General features: G+C 51.6%; 1 protein-coding gene across 1 annotated transcript in view; it reads right to left on the bottom strand.

The window, feature by feature from the left end:
- The window catches only part of LOC104282767 (fibrillin-2-like), a gene marked incomplete at its 3' end in the record, with an annotated part of 106314 nt that overhangs the window by 25903 nt on the left and 53355 nt on the right, over positions 1-27056 (bottom strand). Inside the window, exons 8-16 of the mRNA XM_009880890.1 lie at positions 18237-18362; positions 9897-10049; positions 9038-9235; positions 8197-8340; positions 5430-5549; positions 3549-3674; positions 2051-2173; positions 1063-1338; positions 619-672 (exon numbers count right to left, since the gene is read on the bottom strand). Of these exons, the coding sequence (XP_009879192.1) occupies positions 619-672; positions 1063-1338; positions 2051-2173; positions 3549-3674; positions 5430-5549; positions 8197-8340; positions 9038-9235; positions 9897-10049; positions 18237-18362 (1320 nt within the window). The remainder of the gene's footprint in view (positions 1-618; positions 673-1062; positions 1339-2050; positions 2174-3548; positions 3675-5429; positions 5550-8196; positions 8341-9037; positions 9236-9896; positions 10050-18236; positions 18363-27056) is intronic.

Genomic DNA, 27056 nt, shown 5'->3' on the forward strand with positions numbered 1-27056 from the left:
CAGCTGCCTAATTCAAAGCAGCCCCTTGGCAACACATCCCAACACGCGCTTATCACCTCCCTGGAAGATTGCGAACCCTCTTCTCCCGCGACCAAGGGAGCTGGAGGGCAGAGGAGGGAAACAAGCAAGAGGATGCAATTGGTCACGCTCTTCATTCCCATCAAAGCAGGGAGTAAAGCCAAACTCTGCGTGTGCATCCCCAGAAACGGAATTCTCACAGGGTGCCAGGAATCAACCCCTTGATTCAGTCCACGCTCCTCCGGGATGCTTGCTCAACGCTAACTCGTGGTGCTTTAGGGAGGAGAAAACCCAACACTCCTCTCCCGCTGTGCCCGAGCTCACGTCCCGCCCGCAGGCACTCGCTAACACAGGGACAGGTTCTCGCACGCTCTTACACCCACCCAGGCTGGGCGCCCTACCCTGCGCTTACTCCCAAACAGCTCTCGCGTACACGGGCGTAACGCGCTCACTCTCCAGCACACCCTCCGCAGCCTCTCGCGGCACACGCTCCCCCGCGCACACAGAGGCACACGCACCCCATTAAAAACAGCCGAAAGAAAGAGCTGAGAGTGACATTAGATGTGCTCGTCCAGAATCTGGTACATGGGATGCACATACCTCTGCCATCAGCTGTTATCCCAATGCCGCTGCTGCAGAGAGCCTGGAATTCAGCTGTGTAGAAAGCACAACAGAGCCATTAGCTTTTCTAGACAGTTCACGCGCGGTGACGTTAATTCTGGGTAACGTTGGATTTATTGTTTGTTTGTTAGAATGTCATCTGTGGGCTTCCAAGCAGTGTCTGTTTATACTCGTGCAGGGTGTATTTTAGAGCTGATACTCGCAGTTTGTGGTCCAACACTGTGAGAATCCCTGCAATGAGATCAGCATCGGATTTGTGGATCCATCCTAAATTTGCTGACTGCACGGCATCCCTTTCCCCCTGCCTATGGCTGCCACGTCACTGCCAAGCTGCCTACGCCATCTCAAGGACCTGTCGGGGACCCAGAACTTCTCTGAGCACCTTCTTGGCTTTTTGCAAACTCAGATGGAAGAGGAGCTCACCGGAGTTTTTGGCCGGACAGGGTTGGCAGGGTTCTCCGAAGCCATGGTCTGGGTTAGCACAACAGCACTCGGACTTGGTGACCGCTCCCGGAAAGGGACGAGCGCACGTGCCCTTTTTAATGCCTCCGTAGCAGGTGCTGCGCATGTGGGTGTCCACACAGACGCGTCCATCCACCCCGATAGCCAGGCCCCCGAGGCACTCGCAGCGGAAGGAGCCCTCTGTGTTAATGCACCAGCCGTTCATGCAGATTCCCGGCGTCTCGCACTCGTCGATGTCTGAAAGAAAAAGCGCAAATTGGCTCTTACCTACCCACAGGCAGCAGGACACACAGACGGGGGCTTTGGACTATTTTGCAGGGAAACTTGGAAACTAAGAAGGAGCCAGAGGGGCAGTTTAGAGCGTCACATCCCCTGCATGCTCCGCTGGCTGTCCCTGATGGTTCAAGGGAAGGAACGGGGACCTGGGCTTCTTCGGCCTCCTGAGACACAGCCCCTTCTCGGAGGAGCAGGGTCTGGTCTCTGCTCTGTTAATGGGGCAGTGACCCAGAGAATTTACCCAGTGTCACAGCAGCAAATCAAAAAAATGCTATGTTCTCCTCCTCCTCCTTTCGCCATTCTGCCTTCACATCATTACCTTCCTGGCTTTGGGAGGTGGCACTCAAACGGTAGTGCTGTAGAGGCTGGGGAAGCTGGGGAGATGACTGCTGCCAGCTCACGTTGGCCATACAGAGCTTCACAGCCCTGCATAACCTCCTTCAGAAACAGAATTTAAGCTCCAATTTGTGCTGAAGTAGCGGAGGGGAAAGAACATTTTCCCTTGTGCCCGTTCTGCTGCAAGGTGGTAATTTCTGGTGGCAGAGCAGGAGATGCCTGGCAACAGCCTCGGTTTTTCTCAGCTCCCCTTGGAGCTCAGAGACACGGCAAGTCCCCGGGAACGTGGACGGCAGGCTGGGAAGAGGGCAGGGACCGAGCCCGGGGACCTACGCACCGACACAGTACCGCCCGTTGGGAGCCAGCACAAAACCGGGCTTGCAGATGCATTTGAAGCTGCCGTCCTCGTTGATACACATCCCGTTGAGGCACATGTTGGTCGTGGCACATTCATCATGATCTGGGGAAGACAAATAGAAAAGATGAGCTGAGCCCGAGAGCTGCAGCAAGACTCTCCCGTGCTCAAAGACTCTCTGTCCCCCATTTCTCGGTCAAATTGCTTCTTAGGGCAGCGGGTGCTAATCCTCAAGGCAAAGTTCCCACTGCTTCTCCTGGTGCGACCCGTTCTGCTATGTCCCTGCCACTCTCCCGGTCAGCTGGTGCAGCTCGCAGCAATTCTCAGACACCGGCTGCTGGAGAATGTCCTGCTTCCAGCCCTGCTTGTGTTCCTGGACCCCAAAACCTACAGCAGCTCTTCAGAAGCACCAGCACCCTTATAAAACCACCTTCCTATTTCAGTCCTCTCCACAGTGGGGTCGAGTGCACCCTCAGCAAGTTTGCCGATGATACCAAGCTGAGTGGTGAGGTAGACACGCTGGAGGGGAGGGATGCCATCCAGAGGGACCTGGACAGGCTGGAGAGGTGAGCCCATGCCAACCTCATGAAGTTCAACAAGGCCAAGTGCAAGGTCCTACACCTGGGTCAGGTCAATCCCAAGCACAACTCCAGGCTGGGTGGAGAATGACTGGAGAGCAGCCCTGAGGAGATGGACCTGGAGATGCTGATTGATGAGAAGCTCCCCAGGAGCCCGCAATGCGCAATCACAGCCCACAAAGCCAACCGTCTCCTGGGCTGCATCAGAAGAAGTGTGGCCAGCAGGTCAAGGGAGAGGCTTCTGCCCCTCTGCTCTGCTCTGGTGAGGCCCCACCTGGAGTACTGCATCCAGCTCTGGAGTCCCCAACATCAGAAGGACATGGACCTGTTGGAGCGGGGCCAGAGGAGGCCCCGGAGGTGCTGGGAGGGCTGGAGCCCCTCTGCTGGGAGGACAGGCTGGGGGAGTTGGGGTCGTTCAGCCTGGAGAAGAGAAGGCTCTGGGGAGACCTGAGAGCCCCTTCCAGTGCCTAAAGGGGCTCCAGGAGAGGTGGAGAAGCACTTCTTACAAGGGCATGTAGTGATAGGACGAGGGGGAATGGCTTCAAACTGGAAGATTTAGATGAGATCTGAGGAAGCAATTCTTGGCTGTGCGGGCGGTGAGCCCCTGGGGCAGGTTGCCCTGAGAAGCTGTGGCTGCCCCATCCCTGGAGGTGTTCAAGGCCAGGTTGGACGGGGCTTGGAGCAACCTGGGCTGGGGGGAGGTGTCCCTGCCCAGGGCAGGGGGGTTGGAACGCGATGATCTTCAACATCTCTTCCAACCTAAACCATTCTATGAGTCTATGATTTTAAGATGTACTCTGCCCTAGAGATGAAGGGAGTACAGCCCCAGATTAAAGTAACCACCAATCCCCGGGGATCAGCCCAGTCCCAACCTCCCCACGGCACATCAGGAAACCACTCACCAACGCAGTTCTTGCCATCAGGGGTGATTTCAAAGCCAGCGTTGCAGATACACTGGAAGCTGCCATCGGTGTTGACACAGCGGCCGTTCCTACACATCACTCCGTTCATGATGCACTCATCAATATCTGGCAGGGAAATAAACATAAGAAAAGTAGCAGCAGGTGGAGCGAGAAGCAGTTGCAGCTTAATCTGCTCCAAGAGAAAACGCAGCAAGCGCTCTCAGACAGTGAGAAAGTGCCCTGCTCCGGGATCACACTCTTCCCCTCTGTACAAACCACAGGAGATGGAAAAGATGTGGAAAAAGCTTTCTGCGTGCTCTGGAAGCTGTAAGACATTTGGGAGGTTACAGCTCTGGGATCTCAGGCCCTCCATGATGTCTTTGTCAAATTCCTGCCCCAGGGCCCCCTTTGCAACTCAAACTATCCTAGGGTTGTTTGAGCCCACAGTAGACAGCAAAAGCCCTCAGACCACCAGCCATGCACTCAGGCGCCCCACAGCGATGTGGTCCCAGTGCCTCAGCAAAACGAAGTCCAGGACAGAAGTTGGGGCACAATGTGTGTGAAGTACGGCAGCAATGGAGGTGCTGCGTTGCACATCAAGAACGTGATGTCCACTCACTCTGGGAGACAAAATGAGCCATGGAATGCCTCTGGGTAAAGACCAAAGAAGAAAGGAAGAGGACTATCTCCGACAGGGGGTTATACTGGACCCTTTGTCAAGCACTGGGGAACATAGGACGACCTATTTTATGAGCAAATTACAGAAACCAAATACTCTGTCCCCAGCAGCAACAGACAATCCAGACAGTTTGTAGACTTCCCCTAACGTGAAGATAGCTTGAGAGCAGCCTGGCAGAAAAAGGTCTGAATCACAGATGAAACGGGGTGGCCCTGCACAGAAGGAAACCTCCTTTTGGGCTGTATCAACAGAAGAGCTGTGTGCGAGGCACATGGGACAGTTTCTTGTCCTGACAGCTAGAGAGGCCACAGCTGAAGAATGACATCCCATTTTTGGCACCACACATTAGAAAAGATAAAGACAAAATGGAGGAAGTTGAGAAGATAAAACACAGGACAATGAGAACCTTAGAAACATTATCAATGGGAGGAGATCGAGAGACTTGCAGTTGTTTAGTCTAGAAGGGAGATGACAGGGGGGGTTACAAGTTGCAGTTTCCCAACACGTAAAAAATGTTGTAAAGGAGACAGCAATGAACCAATTTTCACAGCCAGAAAGAGAACCGCAAGAAAATTCAGCTTAAAAGATTTAGTTTGGAAATTAGGAAAGCCTTTCACATCGTCAGGCAATTGGAGGGTGTCCTTTAGAAACCCCTTCATCACACTCAACAGAAAAATAAAAACAATCAAAGGTCAGGCACTGACAGGGAAATCTGCCTCTGCTTCTTGTTCACATGGGACGTTTCCTTCCCGTCACTCTTTTTTAGCAGTCCCTCACCCAGAGCACCATCTTGCTGCAAGACACTGACAGAACAACTTCGCTAGAAATCACAATCCCCACATTGATCCAAACATTCCCCCAAATCCTATCTTTTGTCAGAACAAAATGTTGTCATCTTTAAATCGACTTCTGCTCTTGAAAAGGACTCTTTAGGTTCCTTGATTGCCGCTAGCCCATTTGAAGGTAGATAAAGGTAGAAGAACCTTCTCCTAGACAGATTTCGGGACACTGCTGGCAGCTCAACTGAGTTGTTCTGAAATCCCATCACGCACCTGGCTGGGAGGTTGTTTGGTGCTGGGAACTCCTCGCTCCGTTTCCCCTTTAAAACCATTTTCCTTTGGTACGTAGGTCTCTGATAACCCCGCCGACACTCTCGCAGCACGCTGCGTCCTCCCAAAAGGAGGGAGAGAGAAAATACTCACCGATGCAAGCCTGCTTTGTGGGGGTGCTCTGGAAGCCTTCGTGGCACTTGCAGTGGTAGGAGCCAGGTGTGTTCACGCAGTCGCCGTGCACGCAGGGGCTGCTGGAGCACTCATCCACGTCTGCAAGAAGAAAAACCTAAACCCGTGAGTCACCATTACAGACAGCAAGCTACCAGGAGAGGCAACAAAGGCTGCATCCCGTGAGCTTGACACCGCTCATTACAGGTTTCCACTTGGACACTGAGCCATTGACTGTCACTCTTTGGATGCAGTCCTCCAGCCAATTCCTTATCCTTCCAACAGTCCATCCACCAAACCTGCGTCACTCCAACTCAGAGGCAAGAACGTTGTGGGGAACTATATCAAAGACCTTACAGAAGTCCACGGAGATGACGTCTGTAGCTCATCTCCTTTTCACTGACACAGTCACTGTGTCGTCAAAGGCCACTACGTTAATTCAGGCACAATGTGCCCTCGGAGAAGCCATGCTGGCTGTCTCTAATCACCTCCATCTTCCACAAATTTCATATCTTCCCTTCTGAGCAGTTTACAGCCATCGATTGCAGCACTCCAGTCGTGTGATTAGCCCCACCACACTTCAGTGTAGCTTTCCAGCTGCACGGTGGCTTCCAGCGCCTCCTGTTTGTTCCCCATGCTGCCTGCATTGGCACAGAGGCACTTCAGCTGGGCTCTCAACCCTCTCAGCTTTTCAGAGGAACACACCCTCATTCCTCTCAGGCACTTCACAGGTGTTTGCCTGTTGGTTCCTAACACATCAGCAGCCCTTGGCTCTTCACTGTTGCTCAAAAGTCCATCCCCTTCTCCCACTAAATCTAGTTTAAAGCTCTCCTTATAAGTCTGGCCACCTTTTGGCAAAGACCTTCTTGCTCCACTTGATCGGGTGAATCCCATCAGCTCCCAACAGACCCAGCAGGTAGATCCATGATCACAGAAGCCAAAACCTTGTGTATAGCACCAGGCACGCAGCCAGGCATTCACCTGTTCAAATGCTCTCCTCCTTCCCGAACCCCTTCCTCGCACTGGGAGGATGGAGGAGAGCACCACCTGTGCCTTCTAACATTGTTCTTAGTGACATATAGTCTCTTTTGGTGGTTCTAAGTTGCCTTGTCACAGTATCACTAGACCCTCCATGGAACAGTGGGAGTGGATGATAATCTGGAGGGTTCACCAGTCTCGGGAGCCTCTCAGTGATGCTGCAAATGTGAGGTCCTGGTAGGCAGCAAACTTCTCTGGAGAAATCTGGTGAGACCTTATAGTGCTCTTCCAGTACCTAAGGGGGGGCCTACAGGAGAGCTGGGGAGGGACTTTTTACAAGGGCATGGAGTGATAGGACGAGGGGGAATGGCTTCAAACTGGAAGAGGGGAGATTTAGATGAGATAGGAGGAAGAACTTCTCTCCTGTGAGGGTGGTGAGCCCCTGGGGCAGGGTGCCCCGAGAAGCTGTGGCTGCCCCATCCCTGGAGGTGTTCAAGGCCAGGTTGGACGGGGCTTGGAGCAACCTGGGCTGGTGGGAGGTGTCCCTGCCTATGGCAGGGGGGGGGAACTTGATCACCTTCAAGGTCCCTTCCAACCCAAACCATTCTATGGTTCTGTAATTCTATGAAATTGGCTGGATGGCAGTTGGGTGCTTCGGTCCCCTCAGTAAGGAATCTGCAATTACTGATACTTTGTGTGTTTTTCTGGTGGCACTGGTTCTAATGCACCTTGGGGGCTGGATCGAGGTTGCATGGTTGGCTTTTCCTGGATCTTGCCTGTTACTCACGTGCTGTTCGTTCTCCAAACCCAGAGCGTTGTCTCTCTTATGGAGGGGCACTTCAGAGGAAGGTTTTTCCTCCTGCCCTGAGCAGAGATAAGGGTCCAATCTCCTTCATCTTCTGAGTTACTTGTGTCAGTCAGCTCAAGGACGAATACCTCCCCCTTGCACAGCCTTAAGGTAGGGCTGTCACTCAGCCTGGGACAGCACACAATACCACATACTAATCTCTGACGTTCCTGGATACTGTGCTGCCTTTTGAGCTCCTTTTCTACTTGTTTGAAGAGTTCTTCTAGCTGGGCATACTTCCAGCTATGACATCCACCACTGCCTTCAGGGGCTAGGGGGACTTCCAGGTGCTGGATCTCCGTGCAACCTAAGGTCTGGACAGTTATTTCAGCCCTTGGGAGGTCTGCTTGGGTGGAGCTGTCAGCATAGGAAGGCTGTTCTTTGCAGATGCAGTTGGGGGGGACACCGCAGCAGGACACAGTCTCCTTAGAGTTCTCAGAAAAAATAGCCCGCTTACTTATCAAGTGGCAATTCTTTTGAAAGATGCCACCCTTCTCATTCTAATTCCTTGGGGACCTCAAGCTTCTGAGTAGGTTTGCACAGCCACCAGCTAGCTGGGGTGACCTTCGGGGCTGCAGCCTACGCCTGCGGGGTAAGGAGAACCCACAGCAGCCCGATAACTGGCAGAGTGTCCTGCCCAGGGGACGGTTCTGTGGGGCTGCCCACGGTGTGAACTGGCCACCGCTAAGGCAATGGCAATGTTGTGGCTACCAGAGTTGTCCCCCTGGGTGTTCCTTGTGGGCTAGACATATCCTTCTCACCACGCTGCTTCGTTACCGGACACAAGCCCTCTGTCTGCAGCCTCTTGTGAGGAGCTCTGACTGGGACGGGGGCTGTCGGGGCAGCAGCTCGAGGTGCTGTTAGGAGCTGGCGTGGGGCACAGTGGGAGCTGACCCACGTGTGCGTCAAGCAGAGCCTACTCACCGATGCACTCGCCACGCACGTCCTGCTTGTAGCCCATGTTGCACTCGCAGCGGTAGCTGGACGGGGTGGGGATGCAGCGTCCGTTCAGGCAGAGGTTAGTGAAATGCTTGCAGATGTCGATGGTCTGATTCAAAGTGGCGGTTCCTGGAAAGCACAGAGACGGCATCAGGTAGAGGGTTACAGCTCCCTCGATTGGCCCCGGGAAGCCGGGTCGGTAAGTCCACGCACCGTGACGGGTCAGTGATGCTCCTGGGCCCCGGACAGCCATGGGGCTGCAGACACAAACTCAGGTGCCTCAGAAATCTCTGCAGGCTGCTGCGTGTCCCTACCTACCCCACTGACACGCAGGAGGTGGCCCAGCCTCTCAGAAGCAAGGTGGGAATCGATATTTATTGACATCCAGTGCATTTTCACAGGCTTTAGCCCTTAGCGAGGAGCTATACGGGGGGTGCACATGAACGGGGTGCCCAAGGCGGTGGGAAAAACACTTATGTTTTGGGGAGGCAGAGAGTGAGGCGGTGACGTGAAAGCTTCATTCCTATTTGGTAATTAGAAAGATATTCTGTACCGGAGCCAGCCCCGGCTCCCTTGCTCTGCCAGCAGACGCTGTTTGATCTGCTTCTGGGCTCAGCATCCTGCACAGCATTAGTGTCACATCCCATCGCTCCACCCCACCACCCCCGTGTCAAAATAAACCTCAGAGCTGGCGAAGAGCACGGGCGCTTTGCTCATGTGTGCACGGCTCGGGGGAAGCGGGCCGGAGCGCAGGCAGACACGCTGCCCGTGTTCTGAGACAGGCGGCCAAATTGGGTCAGCACAGTAAGAAAGTAATTTTAATTACCAATGCTTGAACTTCCTGGGCCCATTCCAGGCAGACCTGGGATCCCGCCTTGTCCATTTGCCCCATTTGGTCCGATGCCTCCAGGCCCGTTGAGTCCCGGCCCAACACCATTGGGCCCGAATCCAGGAATTCCTGGAAAGCTCCCAGGGAACCCTGGCACGACTGGGAGTCCTTCGATGCAAAGCCTGCGGTACTCATCTGAAACAAAACAGCTGCCTTAGTGCTTTTCCAAGAGTTCCTGAATCCCCCTCCTGCCTCTGCCAGAGTGCAAAGAACAGCGGGATGGAGATGTACCGGCAGGGAGCAAAGAGGGTGGGTGCTGGTGGGAACAGGGCAGATGGGCGAGGAGGGCTTTAACACCCTCTACGCCGGAGCAGATGATGAGACACAGCTTGCCGGGGTTTTTGGCAACAGCTTCTCGGGGTACGTGGGACACCTGGCACCATGGGCTGCCTTCCTGCAGGAAAGGACGGGACGCAGGAGGGGGCCAGACACTGTGAAGCTCTGCCCTGCTCAGAGCTGGTGATGAAAGAAGAGAGGCAGAGAGATATATCTACAGTGCTGTCCCTCCTCAAGGCCTCCTGCGGCCTGGGCTCACCCTCATTTGGCCCCCCGGTTCAGTGATGGTGGGAGCCAACAAGAGCTGGAGGGGTAGGAGGAAAGGGATAAATTCTTGCCTTGGCTGAACTCATCTGGCTCAACTTCAGATGAGACCCAGGCAGGAGAGCCAGCATCCCCATGTGACCTTTCTCTGGGTGTTATGTTGACGATTCTCCACGTCAAGCCTGGGGTACCACTAGGGCCGTCAGAGCCACGAGTTGGCCCAGCAGCAGGTGGAGGTCCTTTGTGTTGCACTCACCAGACCCCCGGACAGGGCACATCTCTGGAGTCTGGCCAATGGCCCAGCAACGCCCCGAGTCACAGCAGCACTGCATCTTGGTGTACTGGCCAGGGAGGTCCCCTGCACAGCGGCCCCCGATCAGAGCAGAGAAACACGTCCCAATCCGCTGGTCTGCAGAGAGGGAGAGGAGAAGGAGACACATTCACCGTGTGTTATCACCATACTCTCGGTCAGGTCCTGAGTGGCCGTTCCCAATGGTGTCTCCTCTGGCTGTCCAGTATCCCAATGTGACCTCCTGTTCTGCCTCATCCTCCCAGATCATGAGGTTCTCCAGCACCTCCATCTGGAGCACAACAAGGCTGTAGGGTCAGGCTTTATTCCCCAGTATTAGATCTCGCATTCCCATTTAGGCTCCTAAATACTAGAAGCAGCCTGACCGAGAGCCAGAGACAGGCAGTAGGTGGGCAACACCTCTCCAGTGGATTCTCCACTGGTTGCTGCCTTCCTTTCCCTGCAGGAAGGACAAGCTGACCCAGCAGATTCTGGCTGAATTCACCGAGCAGAAAACAGACGAGATCCCCCACCTCATCCCATGTCTCCTCACCTTCCCAAAGAAATGGGATTATTTACAGGTGTCTCCCTCCTCTCACTGGAGTTCCTGTGCTGATGAGAGACGTCAGGGACGGGTTCCCCCAGTGACCCAACACAGCAGCTGGGAGAGGAGCAGCCTGTGGGGAGGTGGTCCGCAGGAAACCACTGCGAACAATGACACTTCCACTACTGGGCAGCCTGACCAGCGGGGACAGATAAACTGCTCCGGACTAAATACATTATTCAACAAAATTGCATCCTGGGGCTGAGATCTCCATTTTTCAAGTTCCTCCTCTGATGTTAGAGTCTGTCTTGCTTATTTGGATTACATTTGCGACCAAGGGTTGGCCATCAGTGCCAATGTAACAGTACAACAGGCCCTTGAACTTGGTCACGTGGAACGGCAGTGTCTTCTCCTCTCTTGGGCTGTTGGACCCAGCATGATACATTTTCCTCTAAGTTTTGCCACTAAAAACACTTCCCCATGATAAAAACAACCCAGTGCCGCCTGCTACTATTTTGAGGGTTCCCAGACAGTGAGCGGGCATTCCCCAGCCAGTCCCACTCTAGGCTGAAGCCTTGGCTGCAACACTCCTTCCCCTTGTTCTCACTTGCTGCAGGACAGAGCTGGCAGAGCGAGGTGGTCAGCCATCTCCTACAGCGCTTTGGTCAGGCTGGGCATCCAGGTACAACCCTTCCAGCGTTAGTCCGTGATCCCCAATGCTGTGCCAAGCAAGGTCCTTTCCACAGCCACTGCTGTCTAGTGCGGTCCTGCACACCTCAGGCCTGGCAAGGACCTGCCTCTCCTTCCCATGGCAAATGTCCCACGTCCCAGGCTTCCCATGAGGAAACATTCCCTGCCAGGTCCCAGTGGTCCCAGCACCTCTCGCTACACAAATGGAGCTGTTCCCGATTCCACATCCTTCCAGCCTGATCGCTCCCGTTCCCAGTGGATGCCTCTTTCAGGTCATGGGTTAGTTCCCACAGCCCGGACTGAGCTGGGAGGAGAACGAGCCCTGGATGGTGGTCAAAGTCCACGAGCCCGGCCAAAGCCACAGACACCAAGCCTGGCAGCGGTGTTTGGTGTGTGTGGCTTCTGGACAAGGCCCAGGAGACTGAGGGTCTTTCACATGTCTAGCAGGCTCCGTCTGGCACCAAGTCCTCCAGGAAAACCTGGAATCTTCCACTCATTCATCTCCCGTCCTTGTTTCTCAAGTAAATTAATGAGGGGGAAAGTCTGGTCTGATTTGTCATCGGTGCCTCTAGACTGACATTAGCCAGCAGGCTGACACTTTCCTGAAATATAATTGAAATTAATTGCATGGAGCTGTTTGATCTGTGGGCTGTGGTTACATTTCTTCTCTAATCACAGCTGAGTGACTTGCAGAGGACAGTGACCCCATTTAAAGCCAGGGTGACTAAACCAGCAGGTCTTTTCCCCGATACATCCTTTTCCGCCATTCTGCAGCGCTGGGTTTAGCACGAACTATTCCCTTTGACGAAACTTTCTGCACCGAAGAGACTCGCAGAGAGAAAGACAGGCTCGGAGAAGGGAAACTGGAGCGAGGGGATGGAATGCAACACTGGATTAGCTCCTGATCCTAAGGAAGCAGGGTGTTTGGGTCATCCCTAGCCTTTGATGTCTGGCAAGTGGCAAGGGCGCAAGGGCAATGCCCACGTCTTTGCAGGCTTCAGCGGCTTCTGGAGTGTAGAAGAGGGCCGTGTCTCCACAGCACACCGACAGGTTGATGTTACATGGCACCTCGTATTCCAGAAAGCAGCTGCTCTCTGAAGAAGCCAGGGCACGATCGTGAGGACGTTTGGAAAAGCCGCAGCTCAAACCCTCGATGGGAGTTTAGCTCAGTGAGGGTTTAGCGCTGAGCTTAAATGATCTTCTAGATTTGAGGGTGGTGGTGTGGAATAAACCCTTTGGGCATCAGAGAGGAGGGATCCCACCCGGCTCCTTCTGTTCTTCTGTGGGATGCTTGCTGTCCCAAAAGCTGTGAGACACGGTGACAGCCAGCCAGTTAATGGGCAAGGAGTGATTTGGAGAACGCAACCTCCTTCCCCACAGCCAGCCATGTGCTGACAAGTTTGACAAGGTAGGGAGGTCACAGCAGTTTGTGTAAGGGAGGGAACGGTCCAGCCCTTGTTCATCTGGACAAACGTTTATTAAATTCAGCTGTCTTTGCTGCAGTTTGGTAATAATCTCTCTCAGAAATGAAGGTCAGAACTAATTGAAAACTCATCTGGAGCTGCCTTGGGCAGAGAGAGGGGTGGATGGAAAGAACAGTGGGTCCCTGCAGTCCCTCTGTGACCTCCTGCAGGACCACCCACACGCTGGAGGTAGGAGCACAAAGCCGTTGTGGTTTGGTTCTGCTTTCCTCCGCAGCTGTTAAGGGAACAGGTTTTGCACAATAACCTCAGTAAATCAGAAATGCTGCAGGCGAGAAAGGAGGTAAAATTCCACATGAGATTAGGCAGCGCGCAGAGGTGGGGGATAGAGCCACCGGTCTGCCTGAGGTCTCTGATTCAGAGAGGCTGGGGATGCTTTAGGAGGTCCTGCCAGGAACCGTAGAGCGGGATATTGAGTTGGGCCTCCCTTATGAGAGTGGGAAAGGAGTGACCCTGAGCTGGTCCTTCCTGCGTCCTGTTCTGGGCTCCCCAGTTCAAGAAAGACAGGGAACTGCTGGAGAGGGTCCAGCAAAGGGCTACGAAGATGATGAGGGGATTGGAATATCTCTCATATGAGGAAAGGCTGAGGGACTTGGGGCTTTTCAGTCTGGAGAAGAGAAGACTGAGGGGGCATCTTATCAATACTTATCAATCCTTAACGGGAGGGTGCCAGGGGGATGGGAACAGTCTTTTCTCAGTGGTGCCCAGCGACAGGACAAGGGGTAATGGGCACAAGCTTGAACACAGGAAGTTCCATCTTAACACGAGGAGGAACTTCTTTACTTTGAGGGTAGTGGAGCACTGGAACAGGCTGCCCAGAGAGGCGGGGGAGTCTCCCACTCTGGAGACATTCCAAACCCACCGGGACGCCGTCCTGTGCAACCTGTTGTAGGTGACCCTGCTCTGGTGGGGGGGTTGGACTAGATGATCTCCAGAGGTCCCTTCCAACCCTGACCATTCTGTGATTCTGTGCTGGGGTCTGGCAGAGTCTGCACCCATCTGCTGGGCCATGATGCCCTAAGGTGTGGGTCCTGGTGCCCAGGAGAGGCCCCACACCAGGAGCTGCACCCTCTGAGTGACCATCCAGCACGGCTGATCTCTATCTTCCCTTTCAATGTGGGCATCTAAGATCTGCTCTGCACCTACACGGGATTTTGACAGAGGAATGGAAAGTGTGGAGAGAACTTTAAAGGGTATTTCTCTCACTTTGTGACATGTACAGAAACTAAGAAGCTCAAGGGACCAAACCCAAACAAATTAGGGGCTGCAAAAGTCAGTTGGCTCTGACAACAAAGGACCTGAGAGTCCTGGAGTACTGCCTCCAGCTCTGGAGCCCCCAACATAGGAAAGACATGGACCTGTTGGAGCGGGGCCAGAGGAGGCTCCGGAGATGCTGGGAGGGCTGGAGCCCCTCTGCTGGGAGGACAGGCTGGGAGAGTTGGGGGGGTTCAGCCTGGAGAAGAGAAGACTCCGGGGAGACCTCAGAGCCCCTTCCAGTGCCTAAAGGGGCTCCAGGAGAGCTGGAGAGGGACATTTTACAAGGGCATGGAGTGATAGGAGGAGGGGGAATGCCTTCAAGCTGGAAAAGGGGAGATTTAGATGACATCTGAGGAAGAACTTCTTCCCTGTGCGGGCGGTGAGCCCCTGGGGCAGGTTGCCCCAAGAAGCTGTGGCTGCCCCATCCCTGGAGGTGTTCAAGGCCAGGTTGGACGGGGCTTGGAGCAACCTAGTCTAGTGAAGGTGGTACTAGATGATCTTCAAGGTCCCTTTCAACCTAAACCATCCTATGATTCTATGAGTTCAGACAGGAGTTGCGACACAGCAGCAAGTAGCCAAAGGTCTCCCACCCAACACATTCAATGGTGCTCAGTTTGCAAGGAAGAAGGGTGCAAAAGGAGCCTCGTACTGTGGTGAGGACACTCAGTCTAGCCCGACTGATGCCATCATATGTTCTCTGTTTCTGGAAAACTGACCAATTTCATTCTTGCCTGGGTAATATTAAGCTAGATGGTGGTGTCTGTCTCCTTGAAGAGTCACACCAGAACGAAGGCACAAAGCATCCCTCTGGGCACAGCTCCCACCAAACTGCAATAGCCATGGCGCACCGTGGCCACCAGCCCCGCAGGAGGGCTGCAGCGCGAACGGGGAAGCTCTGGGTGTTACTGCAGGACAGTTCCTTTGCTGGCAAGCGCTAGAATAAATTCACTCTTCTCCAAATTCACCTCCCAGTTCTAACTGTTACAAGGTTGAGGTATAAATGCATCCCTGAAACGGTCTGATAAAAAATGATCCTCTCTAGGGGGAAACGCTTCACAGTCCAGGTCCCCACATAGGTTCACACTGGAGTCTCAGCAACTACAGAGCCTTTCTACACCCTCCGGTCCCTGCAGACGTCCCGGCAGAGCTCTGCTTGGCACCATCCCCAGCTCCCTCGGTCCCTGTTGGGGTGTTCTGCTCAGGGTCCCTCCCCAGCTCCTTATCAACCTGTTTTGAGCCTACGACCCTCACACCACTTCCCTTTTGTCATTTCTTGCCCCCATAAATATTATCTGCTCGTATTTCCTTTTTCCTCTTTTTCTTTCCTCTCCTGGATAATGACCAAATGGGTAAAAAGGGTCCTCCGGGCAGATGAGGTCCTCAGTAACACTCTCACAACCTTCTCTGAGCCCAGGACTTTGCAACGCTAAGCAAGATCTGATCCTACCCGGAACTTTAGGCAGTAAATCTGCTGATGTTGCCCGAGGAGAGAGAAGACCCAAATCTCCCAGAGTTTTGCTGCACTACCAGGGAAAAAGAGCAAAGAAAGCAATGTGCAGGAGTGCTGACTCGCAGCGAACATGGTGTGCGTGTCTGGAAATGCATCTGAAAGGCCATTTTTCTCATTTGAAAATCATTCTTTTAAGCTCTTCTTGAAAAGCAACCCATTGTACCAAAAAAGAGAAAAAAAAAAAAAAAAAGCTCCCAGCCTGCTGGAGCAGATCCTTCTGCCGCCTGCAAAACACCGAGCCGGTCTTTTACAAGCATAAAATGAATGAAACTGTTATGAACACGTGTGGAACTGGATTCTTTCTGTCAAGCACAGGTGGCTGAATCATTCAATAAACGTTCGTTTCAAACTATGACGGACTTTCTCCAGCTACGCGGCTGTTTGCATTTCACTGAGGAAGGCAGTGAAAGCAGCTAATGAGATTTGGGATCAAGTCAAGCTCGGTGTCTTGCTGTTTCAGCTGCAAAACTCCAGGAGATTATTCAAATGCAATAAAAAGGTGTTTACTTTACTAAAAAGGGAGGGGAAAGGGATGGGAATATATCAAGGTTGCCACCATAAAGTCACCGCATAGGCAGTGCTGGTGCCCCGTGATGTATGAGACACCGCGGTCACTTCCAGTCTAAACACCTGAGAGGCGGCAGCGTGACAATCTCTTCCGCTCTCTCCTGACGCTGTTTGTGCTTTAAGGGCGGCCGCGTTATTTATTATTTTTCAATTTTACAAACTATTTATTTGATTTATTTCACAGGGTGTAAACTGTGAGCTTAAACTGCCACAAACTCTCCAAACGAGCAGTAAAACCCCCTCAGACGCTGGAAGCGGGGTTTGCAAAATCCGGATCCCGGGGCAACACCACCCCAATGGTAACTCTGCATTTTGCCAGAAAAAATATTGTCTGTCCCAAAACGTGACAGCAGGCGAGCAGCGCGTATTAGCTCAGGGAAATGGCTACAGCATGATGTATTGAGTTCAGACGCAGTCATAGTCCACTGCAGCTAACTAAGCTTTGGACTATTTTTAAATTTGGGCTTTCTAATTTTATTTAGTTTTCATTTCTTGAAGAAGGTTTCAAGGAAAGTGGAGAGATGTCCATATGACTCATCCGACAGCCGTCACACCCCTCCGGGCTTATGGCAGGCTCTGGGAAACAGGGTGGAAAAGAATTTCATTCTCATTAAAATCTATCAGATTCCCAAACAAGGTGACTCGTACGTTATACTTTACAACACTTTTCTTTCCGGAACTAGAACAGGATTAATTTTTACTCCGGGTTCTGTGGATATAAAAAATTTTGGATATTTTTTTTTTTTTTCTGTATGAATTTCCAGGACTTTCAAGAGAAAGCTGTACCTGCCATTTTCCATTGCGCTAACAACGATCTTTGCCTTTCCTGTTACAGTTGCTCTTTGCAAATCCTTGCATCCTCGCCTTTCTAAAGGCGAACGAACTTTCGGATCAGTGAGACAAACCCTGGGATTCATTTTCACTGAAGTAAGTGCCCCTGCTGAGAGCAAGTAAACAGAGCGCTGATCTATTTATCACAGAAACTGTTGTCTGTTACAAAGAGAAATGGACCATCAAATATTTACAAGGCTTGGAAAGGAATTTTGATGTGTTAAACATGCAAGATTCACTCCGGGCTCTGTAATCTGGAGGCAGGAGGAGCTCGTCAGTCCGGGGAAACTTGCCTGGAGTCAGGCGGGTTCTGGGAAGCTTTGAAATACAGTCACCTCGAGCCGAACTGAGCCGGGAAGGGGGGGGACAGGTACATCAGAGCCGGTGGAGCGGCACACACCAGCCCCACCAAGCCCTTCGTGCAGTCTGCAGGATGGGGATTGCAGGAGTGGTGATTTCCACGTGAGCCGGGGAGTCATTTTGTGGCCAGAATCGGGATGCTGTGGGAGGAAGGTGGGCTTCCCAGGTCATGCGCTTAGACGACAGCCTTGGAAAGCTGCAGGTCCAGCGCGGGGGCAGGAAGAGGGGTGTGCGGTGCCCCGGGCTGGGCTTGGGAAGCACCTCTACAGGGGGGTCCGGACAACTCGCTCCCGAAAGGCTGAGTTCAGCGAGATGAAGCCAATGGAGTCCACAGCCCTACTGATTATTAGCTTTGGGGCAGCAGAGGTTTATCGTGGCCCAAGCAGGAAGGAGGAGGAGATGATAAAAGACACCGTTTATTTGCATTGGTTATGCAAACACAGGGAGCAAATCTTTCCCCCCTTCACCTCTGCAAAGCAAGTGGATGAATGTCATGGTGGTGTTCCCCATCTCTGGGTCTCTCTGCAAAGGTCTGCAAACCTTCCCTGGGACTTACACCCTCCACAACCACACACTGTGCCTGCAGTTCAGTCCTAATGGAGGTACTGGTGTCTCCCTCCAGCTGACATCTAATGCAGGAGAAAAGGGGTAACGTCGGGGATTCTCCCACTCGCTGCTGCCGTTCTGCATGCAGGAGCACAAGGATCCTTCTTCAAACAGACCACCATCCCAGCCAGACACCTTCCACCCCAGTCCACCCCTTAGCCTCTCCAGCAACCCCCTGTCGAACACTTCAAGCGCTGAGGCGACTGCAGCCCAAGTTACGGAGACGGAGGAAGCCCTGGTCTGCAACAGCATCAAAACCTGTGCCCAGGACAGACCATGCTCGCCGTGGCACACGCAAGGACAGCAGTGGAAAAGAGCATTTTCCAGCCATTGCAGGAAATGTGCCCTTTGATTTGCAAATCTGGTGATCACCAGATAGTGACTTGCAAATCACCAGATTTGGGTTTCGGAGTGTGATCGCTCCCTGTATTTGGGATCCTGAGATCTCTTTAGCACCTTACCAATGCAGCGTGATCCATCAGGGCTGGTCATGAAACCACGAGGACACGTGCACACGTAGCTGCCCGCTGTGTTGGTGCACTCGCCGCCATCACACACGCCCGGGATTGCGCCACACTCATCCACATCTAGAAAAGAACAAACCAACAATGACTATGTTTCCCTGCAAACCATCTCCTTTCCCATCTGCAGCGTGGATCCAGGCCCAGAGCTGGGATCACAGAGGACGGTAGCTGCTGTTACGGGTTGTCGTGGGATGCTTGAGAGCATAAGTGGCCTCCCAGCAGCGGATCAGCACAGAAAACAAGAAAGAAGAGTCCCCCAGATAGTGGCTTCATGCGGTCCTCTGCTTATCTCTGCTGACAGCACAGGTCTTTGGGCAGGCTGATCTAAAACGTTGAGCTCCTCGGAGAACAAAGGAAGGTTCAGGAGAGAAACGCGTCTGTGCGGGTGCAGGACTGGCTGGACAGCAGGTCCCTCCGCGTGACTGAACGCGGGGATGCAACATCAGAGACAACATCATGGTTTGAAAGAGCACTGGGCTCCTGCATTATTCACCCCATTCCTCCACAGAGGAGAGACTTGCTTCGTTTTAAGACAAGTACATACAGGCAAAAATGCCTCCGTACTATCAGTCAGGGGGGTCCGGACATACCGCTCTACGGGTTCAGCCCCTCAATCAGCCGTCCCTATTTTAGCGTGAGCTGATTTGCATAGCAATGCCACGAGCGTGCCATAGGTTGAACTATTTCTCTCCTCACAGGGAAGATTGGTGAGACAGAGAGATACTTTGAGTCCTCGGAGAGATCACGCCTAATTATCCATGGCAATCAAAGCAACCCCATCGCCGTGAGCAAGCCCTGCCACACGCTGCTTCCCCAGCCGCCCGCCGCCATGTGCGCGGCCACATAACATACCAGGGAGGTGCACCTCGCTGCGTTTAAGAGCATGGAGAATAAGGACACTGCAACACGATTTCGTCAAAGCGCAACATCTGGACTCAGACATCAGAGGGACGGGACAGCGCCCAGATGTATGGTAATGACTGCAGAAGGGTTACAAAAGTACCGGAATTCTGAGGCAACCACCCCAGTGACGTAGCTCCTGCCATTTGAACTCATGATGGGCTCTACAAGCATCTGTCTAGTGAGGAGATACGGCAGACCCTCACCAAAATCCGCACGTGGAGACTAGCCCCATGGCCACGGTCCTGGATGCCCGAGTCTGGACCCCGAAACAGAGCATTTCTATTTGAAATCTCGCTCAGAGTTAGATTTTAATCCACGCTGGAAGAACCAAGTTGGAAAGACGAGACGCTATAGGGTTTGCTTGAGAACTGTAGAGTTCTCCAAACTTTCCAAGCCATTTTTATTGCAACCTTGAGAAAATTCTCGAGTTAATTATTTCTTTGGCTCATTTTATACCGAGTATTTAAAGAGCTTCATATCCTTGTGAAAGGTCTGGTTAACAACTGATGGGAAACCACACAGAAAGCCTGAAAGCTGCAGCTTAACGAAAGCCAAACTGTGACAGAAAAGGGTGAGAACAGAGCAGAAAATTCAACAAGTACCTATACAGATGGTACAGAGAGAGACAGCCTATAAATTCTGTGTGCAGCTATCACTTGGGATCTGAAACTTGAGAAACCAAAGGGAACAGAGTGGCAAATCAGTGATTTTGAAAATGGCAATCCATTTTCCACAAATTTTGACCAAAATTGTCAATATAATTAAATGTATAGGGCCCAGCCATGCTTGTGGGGCACCTGCCTCTAAGGACTTGTCTGAGATCAGAGTTGTAGAGGTTTTTTCTGCCAACCGAAATCTGTTTCAGAAGAGATGGAATTAGATACCACCTCTAATTAATCCACCCAAACCAGTCGGTTGGTGGTCATGGTTCAGGTGGTGGTAAAAGACAGAAGGAGTATTTGCCCTAGAGTTTTTACAGTGGCAAACAAAAATGTGTCTATGCAACTGGCAAAATAAATTATTTCTGTTAAGCTACTTTATTTATTGTATTTTAAATCTATCGTCCTGTTGTGAATGGATAAGGGGATTTTTATATGCAATTCAGACGCTGCCTGGGGCTGGCAGGAAAGTAATGAGAAGGAACTGGTCAAAGTCTGCTCCTTCGAGGGGGTTTTTCTGATGTGAACACTGTAACAGCCTCCCACAGCCTGATGGCATTAGCATGTGTGGAGGTTAGAGTTGCCGTAGGGCAAGAACTAATCTGCAAAAAAAAAGGCAGAACAGCACAGACCTCTCATCTGGGACCGGGAATGGAGGATGCTCCCTCTCTGGAGCCATTCCAAACCCGCCTGGACGCCGTCCTCTGCCACTGCTGGAGGTGCCCCTGCTCTGGTGGGGGTGGACTGGGGGAGCTCCAGAGGGCCCTTCCAACCCCCACCAGTCTGGGATGCTGTGAAGAGCTCATCTAGCAGAGTTCAGCGATGAAGGGAAGAAATCTGTGTTGGGAGCCAGAAGACCTGGCTGTGATGATGGATATGAGCCACAGTGAGAAACGGGCAAGAAATGTTGGTAAGGAATGGGTGTGGGCTACCCAGAGGGGTGGTGAGCTGTGTCCTGTCCAGGGTGAAATTGAGAAAAATTTGAGAGTTAGGAAGGGAATTGTGAGACCCCACCTGGAGTACTGCCTCCAGCTCTGGAGCCCCCAATATCAGAAGGACATGGACCTGTTGAAGCAGGTCCAGAGGAGGCCATGGAGATGCTGGGAGGGCTGGAGCACCTCTGCGGTGAGGACAGGCTGAGAGAGTTGGGAGCGTTCAGCCTGGAGAAGAGAAGGCTCCAGGGAGACCTCAGAGCCCCTTCCGGTCCCTAAAGGGGCTCCAGGAGAGCTGGGGAGGGACTCTGGATCAGGGAGGGGAGTGATGGGATGAGGGGTGATGGTTTTAAACTGGAAGAGGGGAGATTGAGATGAGATCTGAGGAAGCAATTCTTGCCTGTGCGGGTGGTGAGCCCCTGGGGCAGGTTGCCCCGAGAAGCTGTGGCTGCCCCATCCCTGGAGGGGTTCAAGGCCAGGTTGGACGGGGCTTGGAGCAACCTGGGCTGGTGGGAGGTGTCCCTGCCCAGGGCAGGGGGTGGCACTGGATCTTGAAGGTGCCTTCCAACCTACACCATTCTGTGATTCTAAATGTCTGACTGCAATCTCACAGTGCCATGCAGTGGCTAGCGATGCTAGTGCAGCCCTGAAGATGTATGGGAGAAACACTGAGCAGAAGCAGGTAGGTGATGTTACCTCTTAACCAGGATCATTCCTGGATGCCACGGCTCCGTACAGTCCCAGCTCTTACAACAGGGTGTTATCAAAATGGAGGGGTTCAGAGTCCCGGGGATGACTTGAGGCCTGGAAAAACCCACCTGACCCTAAGGGACTAGAAGGACTTTATTCAAGAAACTGTGAGGATGTGCCGGGATCATAGAAAAGAGACACACAAAGATGATGTTGAGAGCGCAGTGCAAAAAGGGAAGATGAAAACTGAAGCTTAGACATTATAAATTCAAAGCCGGAATGAAGCAGACAGATATTCACCAATGGTAAATAATCTTTGGCCTACACACCCAGGGATAGGGCTAGTTCTCCAAGGCTTGGGATGGATTCAATTCACCCAGCAATGTGAAAGGATTCCCTAGCGCAGGCACAAATCCAAGGGAGGACAAGGGGGCATGAAATCTGGCTGCACAGAGGTGACTCTCATGGAGTAAGCATTGTCCTCAATCCTCCAGACACGTCCTCACAAACTTCATCCTTCTCTCTAAAATTGGAAAGGCTGCCGGGAGCCTTCTGCCATTGCCTCCCAGGCACTGCGACCCCACTACGCCAGCCTTGGCTGCGGGCTGGGATTGCCACAGACATCTGACAATGACAGTTAATTCACATCACCACAAAGCCCCCACCTTGTTCTGAGGAAAACGAGGTATAAGAGAGTCTACGCTGTTAGACCTGTAGAGGAAAAGACTGCAGAAATCATCTGGGCAGTGGTGCGTGTTGAGCTGTGGCCAGATGTGTTAGGTGGTTACGGAGCAGGCATCTCCATCAGAATTTTTCTAGACGCCATTTACACTCAGCAGAAAGAGATAATCTCATCCAGGCAGTAATTCATCTCATCTGAAGGGAAATGTCTGAACAGAGCTGAAGAGTTGTGCCCTAACAGTGATGATTTTTCCCTGCAAAGTGAGACACGGCGACATTCATCCCACTCAGTTCGGCGATAGACACTGACATTCTATGGGTTTAAGTAAGATGAGCCGAGCTGCCTTTTGAAGGGAGACATATGGTACGGACAGAGCCCTCCCGTGGGTGCTTCATGTGGTCAAAGCAATAATGAGCTTCCACCTCTCCTCTTTGCCCACACAACCGGTAACAAACACAAGTATCCTCTGTTTTACTTTGGCTGCGACTCTGAGTCCTGAGGAATCAAGTGAAACCTCCATTTCAACACGCACAAAATTAAGCCCAAGTGCATAGGGCAGGTTTACACTCATATATCAAGAGGGGAAGAGTCATTCCTGTTTGCCTTCTTAGGAACTCTAAAACAAATCTTTCAGCTAGCCAGAGATTTCGGCCGCCTTTAGCAAGCAGCAGAGATATCACCTCTGTCCCTGCAGCGCTCCTTTAGCTCTTTGATGCTCAGAGCCCCTGCAAAAGATAGACAAGAGTCGAAACCTCGAAAGGCAGCAATGCAAATCTACAGAAAACACTTCCCCCACCTGGGCCCCTGCAGCGAAAGAGATTTTATCACTACAGCCTACCCTGTCATTTAATTACAGGTCTGCGTTTGGTTACAATTTGCAGAACACTGGAAGGGAAAGCGCTTTATGAAGCAAATGCTGGTCGTACTACTAGAAATAACAGCTTAAAACTTCTGCCTACCTCTCCTGAAGTTTGCTGTATCAGAGATCAGGAGCCCAGCTGACAGGCAGGCGTCTTATTAGATCAATACTTATGACATAGCATCAGTCATCCAAGAAAAAGCCTACGTGTTTGTGGGGGCAGCAACTACATTTCATTCTTAAGGAAAACCAGAGTTAATTCAAAAGGTTAAATCAAACTGCAACTTTCTCCCCCCTCCCCCTTCAAAATCCTAGCTCAGATGAGAGCAGTGTTAGCCACCCAAAAAGCAGGAAAAAGGAAAAAAAAAGCCAGAGTTTCTCAAGCCTCCTCGCACATCCTGTACTTTGAGAAACTGAGCTCCGGGCTTTGTTGTTGTTTCAGTTCTTCCCCACCGCATTCTTTATTTGCTCTTTGTAAAGTGTCTCATAGTTTTGATTCATTCAGAGCTGAAGCCCACGGAGAGCCTGACACGGCGGGATGGATATGTACACCTCTCATTAACACCCAGCTGCCAGCGCCGGGCAGGGAACTCTTCCAACTCCAACCTGGCTACTTCAGGACTTTTCCAACCCTCTGTTAAAAAGCAAAGCAATATTCTGTGCGCTCTGCTCTTCAGACAATGGCAGAATTCAATGCAAACGTTGATTTTGGACCTGGTCTCCAGCTCGCTGGGTTGGAGTTGGCCTGATCCTTAAGGCTGAAAATGCTGGAAGCCAAAGGCTACAGAGCTTCAGAAAGAGCTGCAGACTGCAAAGCCCATCCAAGTCGGGTGCCCACAGACATGTTGAAACCCCAACCTTTCCATCTGCTAAAAAAAAACAGGACTTGATGGAGAAAACATCTCTGTGTCACGTAGCAGAGGTCATGCCTCATCAGCCCTCTCCCGTGCAGCGCACGGGACTCTCAGAGCTTCCCTTCCAGAAAGCACAAAGAAACCACAGAGGAGGGTAATGGAACCCTCCAAACCACACCAAATCCATGGAAATGAGCGCTTAATGGATCCAAACAATGAGCTCTTCTGTAGACATTTTGTAAGAAAATTGAAAACACGCTAATAAAATGGCTATCGTGTTCCATTCGTGAGGAAAGCGGGCCAGCCTACCCGCTCGGCTCATGGAAAATGCAGGAAAGCTCCCTCCAATTCAGAAGCACGAACAAGAGTCAACAGAGTAAAAACCAGCTTTGTCTTCATTAGCAAGTTTGGAATTTTGTGCGGTGGTGACAAAAGCCCAGCCCATAGGGACGTAAGTAGCATCTAACACGTCACCCTGAAAACACTAAACAGAAAGGGGCGCGTAAGAGGTGAGATCCGTAATGAAAGGATTTGTTCTCCCTTGGCAGAGTCTCCTCCTGGAGATGCCGAAGTCCAACAAGAAGGATCTGCCCCGGATGGATTTGAACAGAGCTTGTTGCACAAAGCATGAAGCGCCTTTCACTCCCTAACCTGGCGTTTCTCCATGTACTATTTTGTATCTTATATGTTATCGTTCTGGAACAATTTTGGATGCGAGACACTCACTCCTTTGGGGGCATTGGAAAGCATCCGGGGTGAGGCACTGGCATTACATACCCCACCGATAACAGAGCTGGCCTGGCATTTTGTTACGCAGTAGAGGAAGGGCTATTAAGAAAAGAAGTTAAATTATTGGCAGAGAACCACTAAAATTATGGAAGGAAAAGCTTTATTCAGTCAGTGATTCCACCCTTAAGAACATGTCACGGAATGGCTCCCTTAAGTGTAATTTTTATGGTTGCTTCCAGTATAATTTAAAAATGTCACTCTGTGTAACAACCCCCCACTTCCCTACAGTTTATCGATAAAGGTCTTTGTAGCAGGAAGATGTGTCTGATTTCAGCTTTGAGGTTTCCTTTCTTCATTTTGCACCCAGTTTTGCCAGGAGTGCTTTCTTGTGCCCTCCTCTACGATCCTTTATCTGCCAGCAGCGTTAGGAATTCAGCTGGATGTAAGCGTGCCCTTCTCGCAGCGCTCGCACGCTTCTTCCCCTGCAAACCTTATCAGATCCCGCTCTTTTCCAGTTTCCCTGTAAGCCAGGCACGGTATCTGTCAATTTAGCCCTAAACTGACAACATTTGCCCTCCTTGCTCATCTTTTCATACAAACGATGCAATAAACGCCGTCCTCTGGCACTTGCCAAGCTTGCCTTGTCCCCAGCGTTGGTCGAGAGCAGCCTGTCCCTTCCCCACCCCCAGTCCCACCCCCTCCGCCGCTGCGTTTCTGCCTCTATCTTTCGGAAAGCGAGCAGGCAACTCTGTGCCAGCAATTTCTCATGATATGTTGCACAGCCCCAAGCTCAGGAACTCTCGATCCCTCGAGCTCCCTCAGAATACAATGAACAAAGGCATAAAATAAGCCACTATTTGAAAGTATCACATTCGTTAGAGATGAGCTGCAGAAATAACTCTGGAACTGAGGAGGATACGTGGAGGATATTGGAGTTCAAATCCAAACTTGATGTCGTGTGCACGTTTTCACGTTTTACAGATAGAGAAAGGACATAATTTTCCTTCTGGGGTTGACCAAAATTCATCCAGTGGATCCAGCTGCAGCCCCCTCACGTGCTTGGGAGATCAGGACCTGAGCTGGCCTCCGCTATCAGCAGAGAAGATCTCGCACAAGAAAAAGCATCTTTATTCTTCAGGGATTCAGGGACTGAAAATGGAGCCTTAATTCCAGGTGCCATTTGTGTTAAGAGATAAGTATCACTATGGGAAACCAACAACATTATCTCTACTCCCGCCTATTCCCACCAATAAACAGTCCGGAGAAGATTAGTGGTACTTGCTGCTGCTGTTAATGAGGGAGACATCATTAATCAGCAGACGGAGTGACATGGGCTCTGACCTTTGGCTCAAACGCAATCCCATCTGCTGACTTCACTCCCCAGGAGGAATCTTCTAAGCAGAAACTACAAGCTCCTGGGAACTTGGGAAGAATTTAACATAGACGTTTAATCTAGTTTTAATATTTCCTGGATGCTGGGCCTGGGTAAGGAATCTGAAAACAAGAGGAAACCATCTCCTCTTCCTAAAGCAAGATGGTCTCAGTGCAAGCTGAGAGAGCACTCCGTTCTCCGGCTATAAAGTTAGCGCAAACAGACTCAACGAGGGAACTCCTGCAGCTTTGAGATTTTAGGCTTGGAGAACACCTGGCTAAAGAAAATATCCTCTTACGCTTTGCGGTCCTTGTCTTGGTTAAAACCCTTGGCTGGGTGAGGAGGTTACTTGGACTGATACAGTGACTTTGGCAGTACAGACAATTTCGGCAAAGCAGGAATTCGGCGCTATCAGCTGTACCAAAGGGTTCGCTCCTGACGTATCAAAGCGTGGAGCAAACTCTGAGACAGGGCCCAGATCTTCCTGTGTTTACAAAGCATCAGCATCAGGTGAACTCCTTACAAGATGTTCTCTCTGTTCTCCTCTGTTCTCATACTTTTAGTGACTCACATGGGGTACACGTGCAGAGGGGAGCAACGATAACGCAAAGGCATCCTCTTCACCTTCTGGCTGCCTGGTGGGGACGTGCTGGTGATTCGTGTCTGTGAAACAAGCCCTCAGAAAGGCTCTCAACCCGGTCTGTTTAGAGCATCTCTTGTGTTTATGGCATTCTCACAGAAGGTCCCTTTGGTCAGTAAATCATAGCAAAGGAAAGCATCCTCTGTTGGTGGTCTCCTTAGCACTTGAGGTAAGTTAAGTGATGGAACAGACACCATAGATGCTGGAGATGTCTCTTTTTATGGCCATCCAGGAAGGAGAGTGAAAGGAAGCTGTTTATGGCCACATCATGCTGCTTTTGCAGGCGTTCTGGGAAGCGGGGACCCACGCAGAGGCCCCTCGCATCTGGATGACAGATTCAGACAATGGATTGTTTTTAATCTTGGTATATAGGAGATTCCAGCTAAACTGATTTCATATGTGCTTTGCCTGGTCCCCGGCCAGCACGGGTGAAGCAG

The sequence above is a fragment of the Charadrius vociferus genome, unplaced genomic scaffold (assembly GCF_000708025.1).
Source record: "Charadrius vociferus isolate BGI_N301 unplaced genomic scaffold, ASM70802v2 scaffold2003, whole genome shotgun sequence".
Lineage (NCBI taxonomy): Eukaryota > Metazoa > Chordata > Aves > Charadriiformes > Charadriidae > Charadrius > Charadrius vociferus.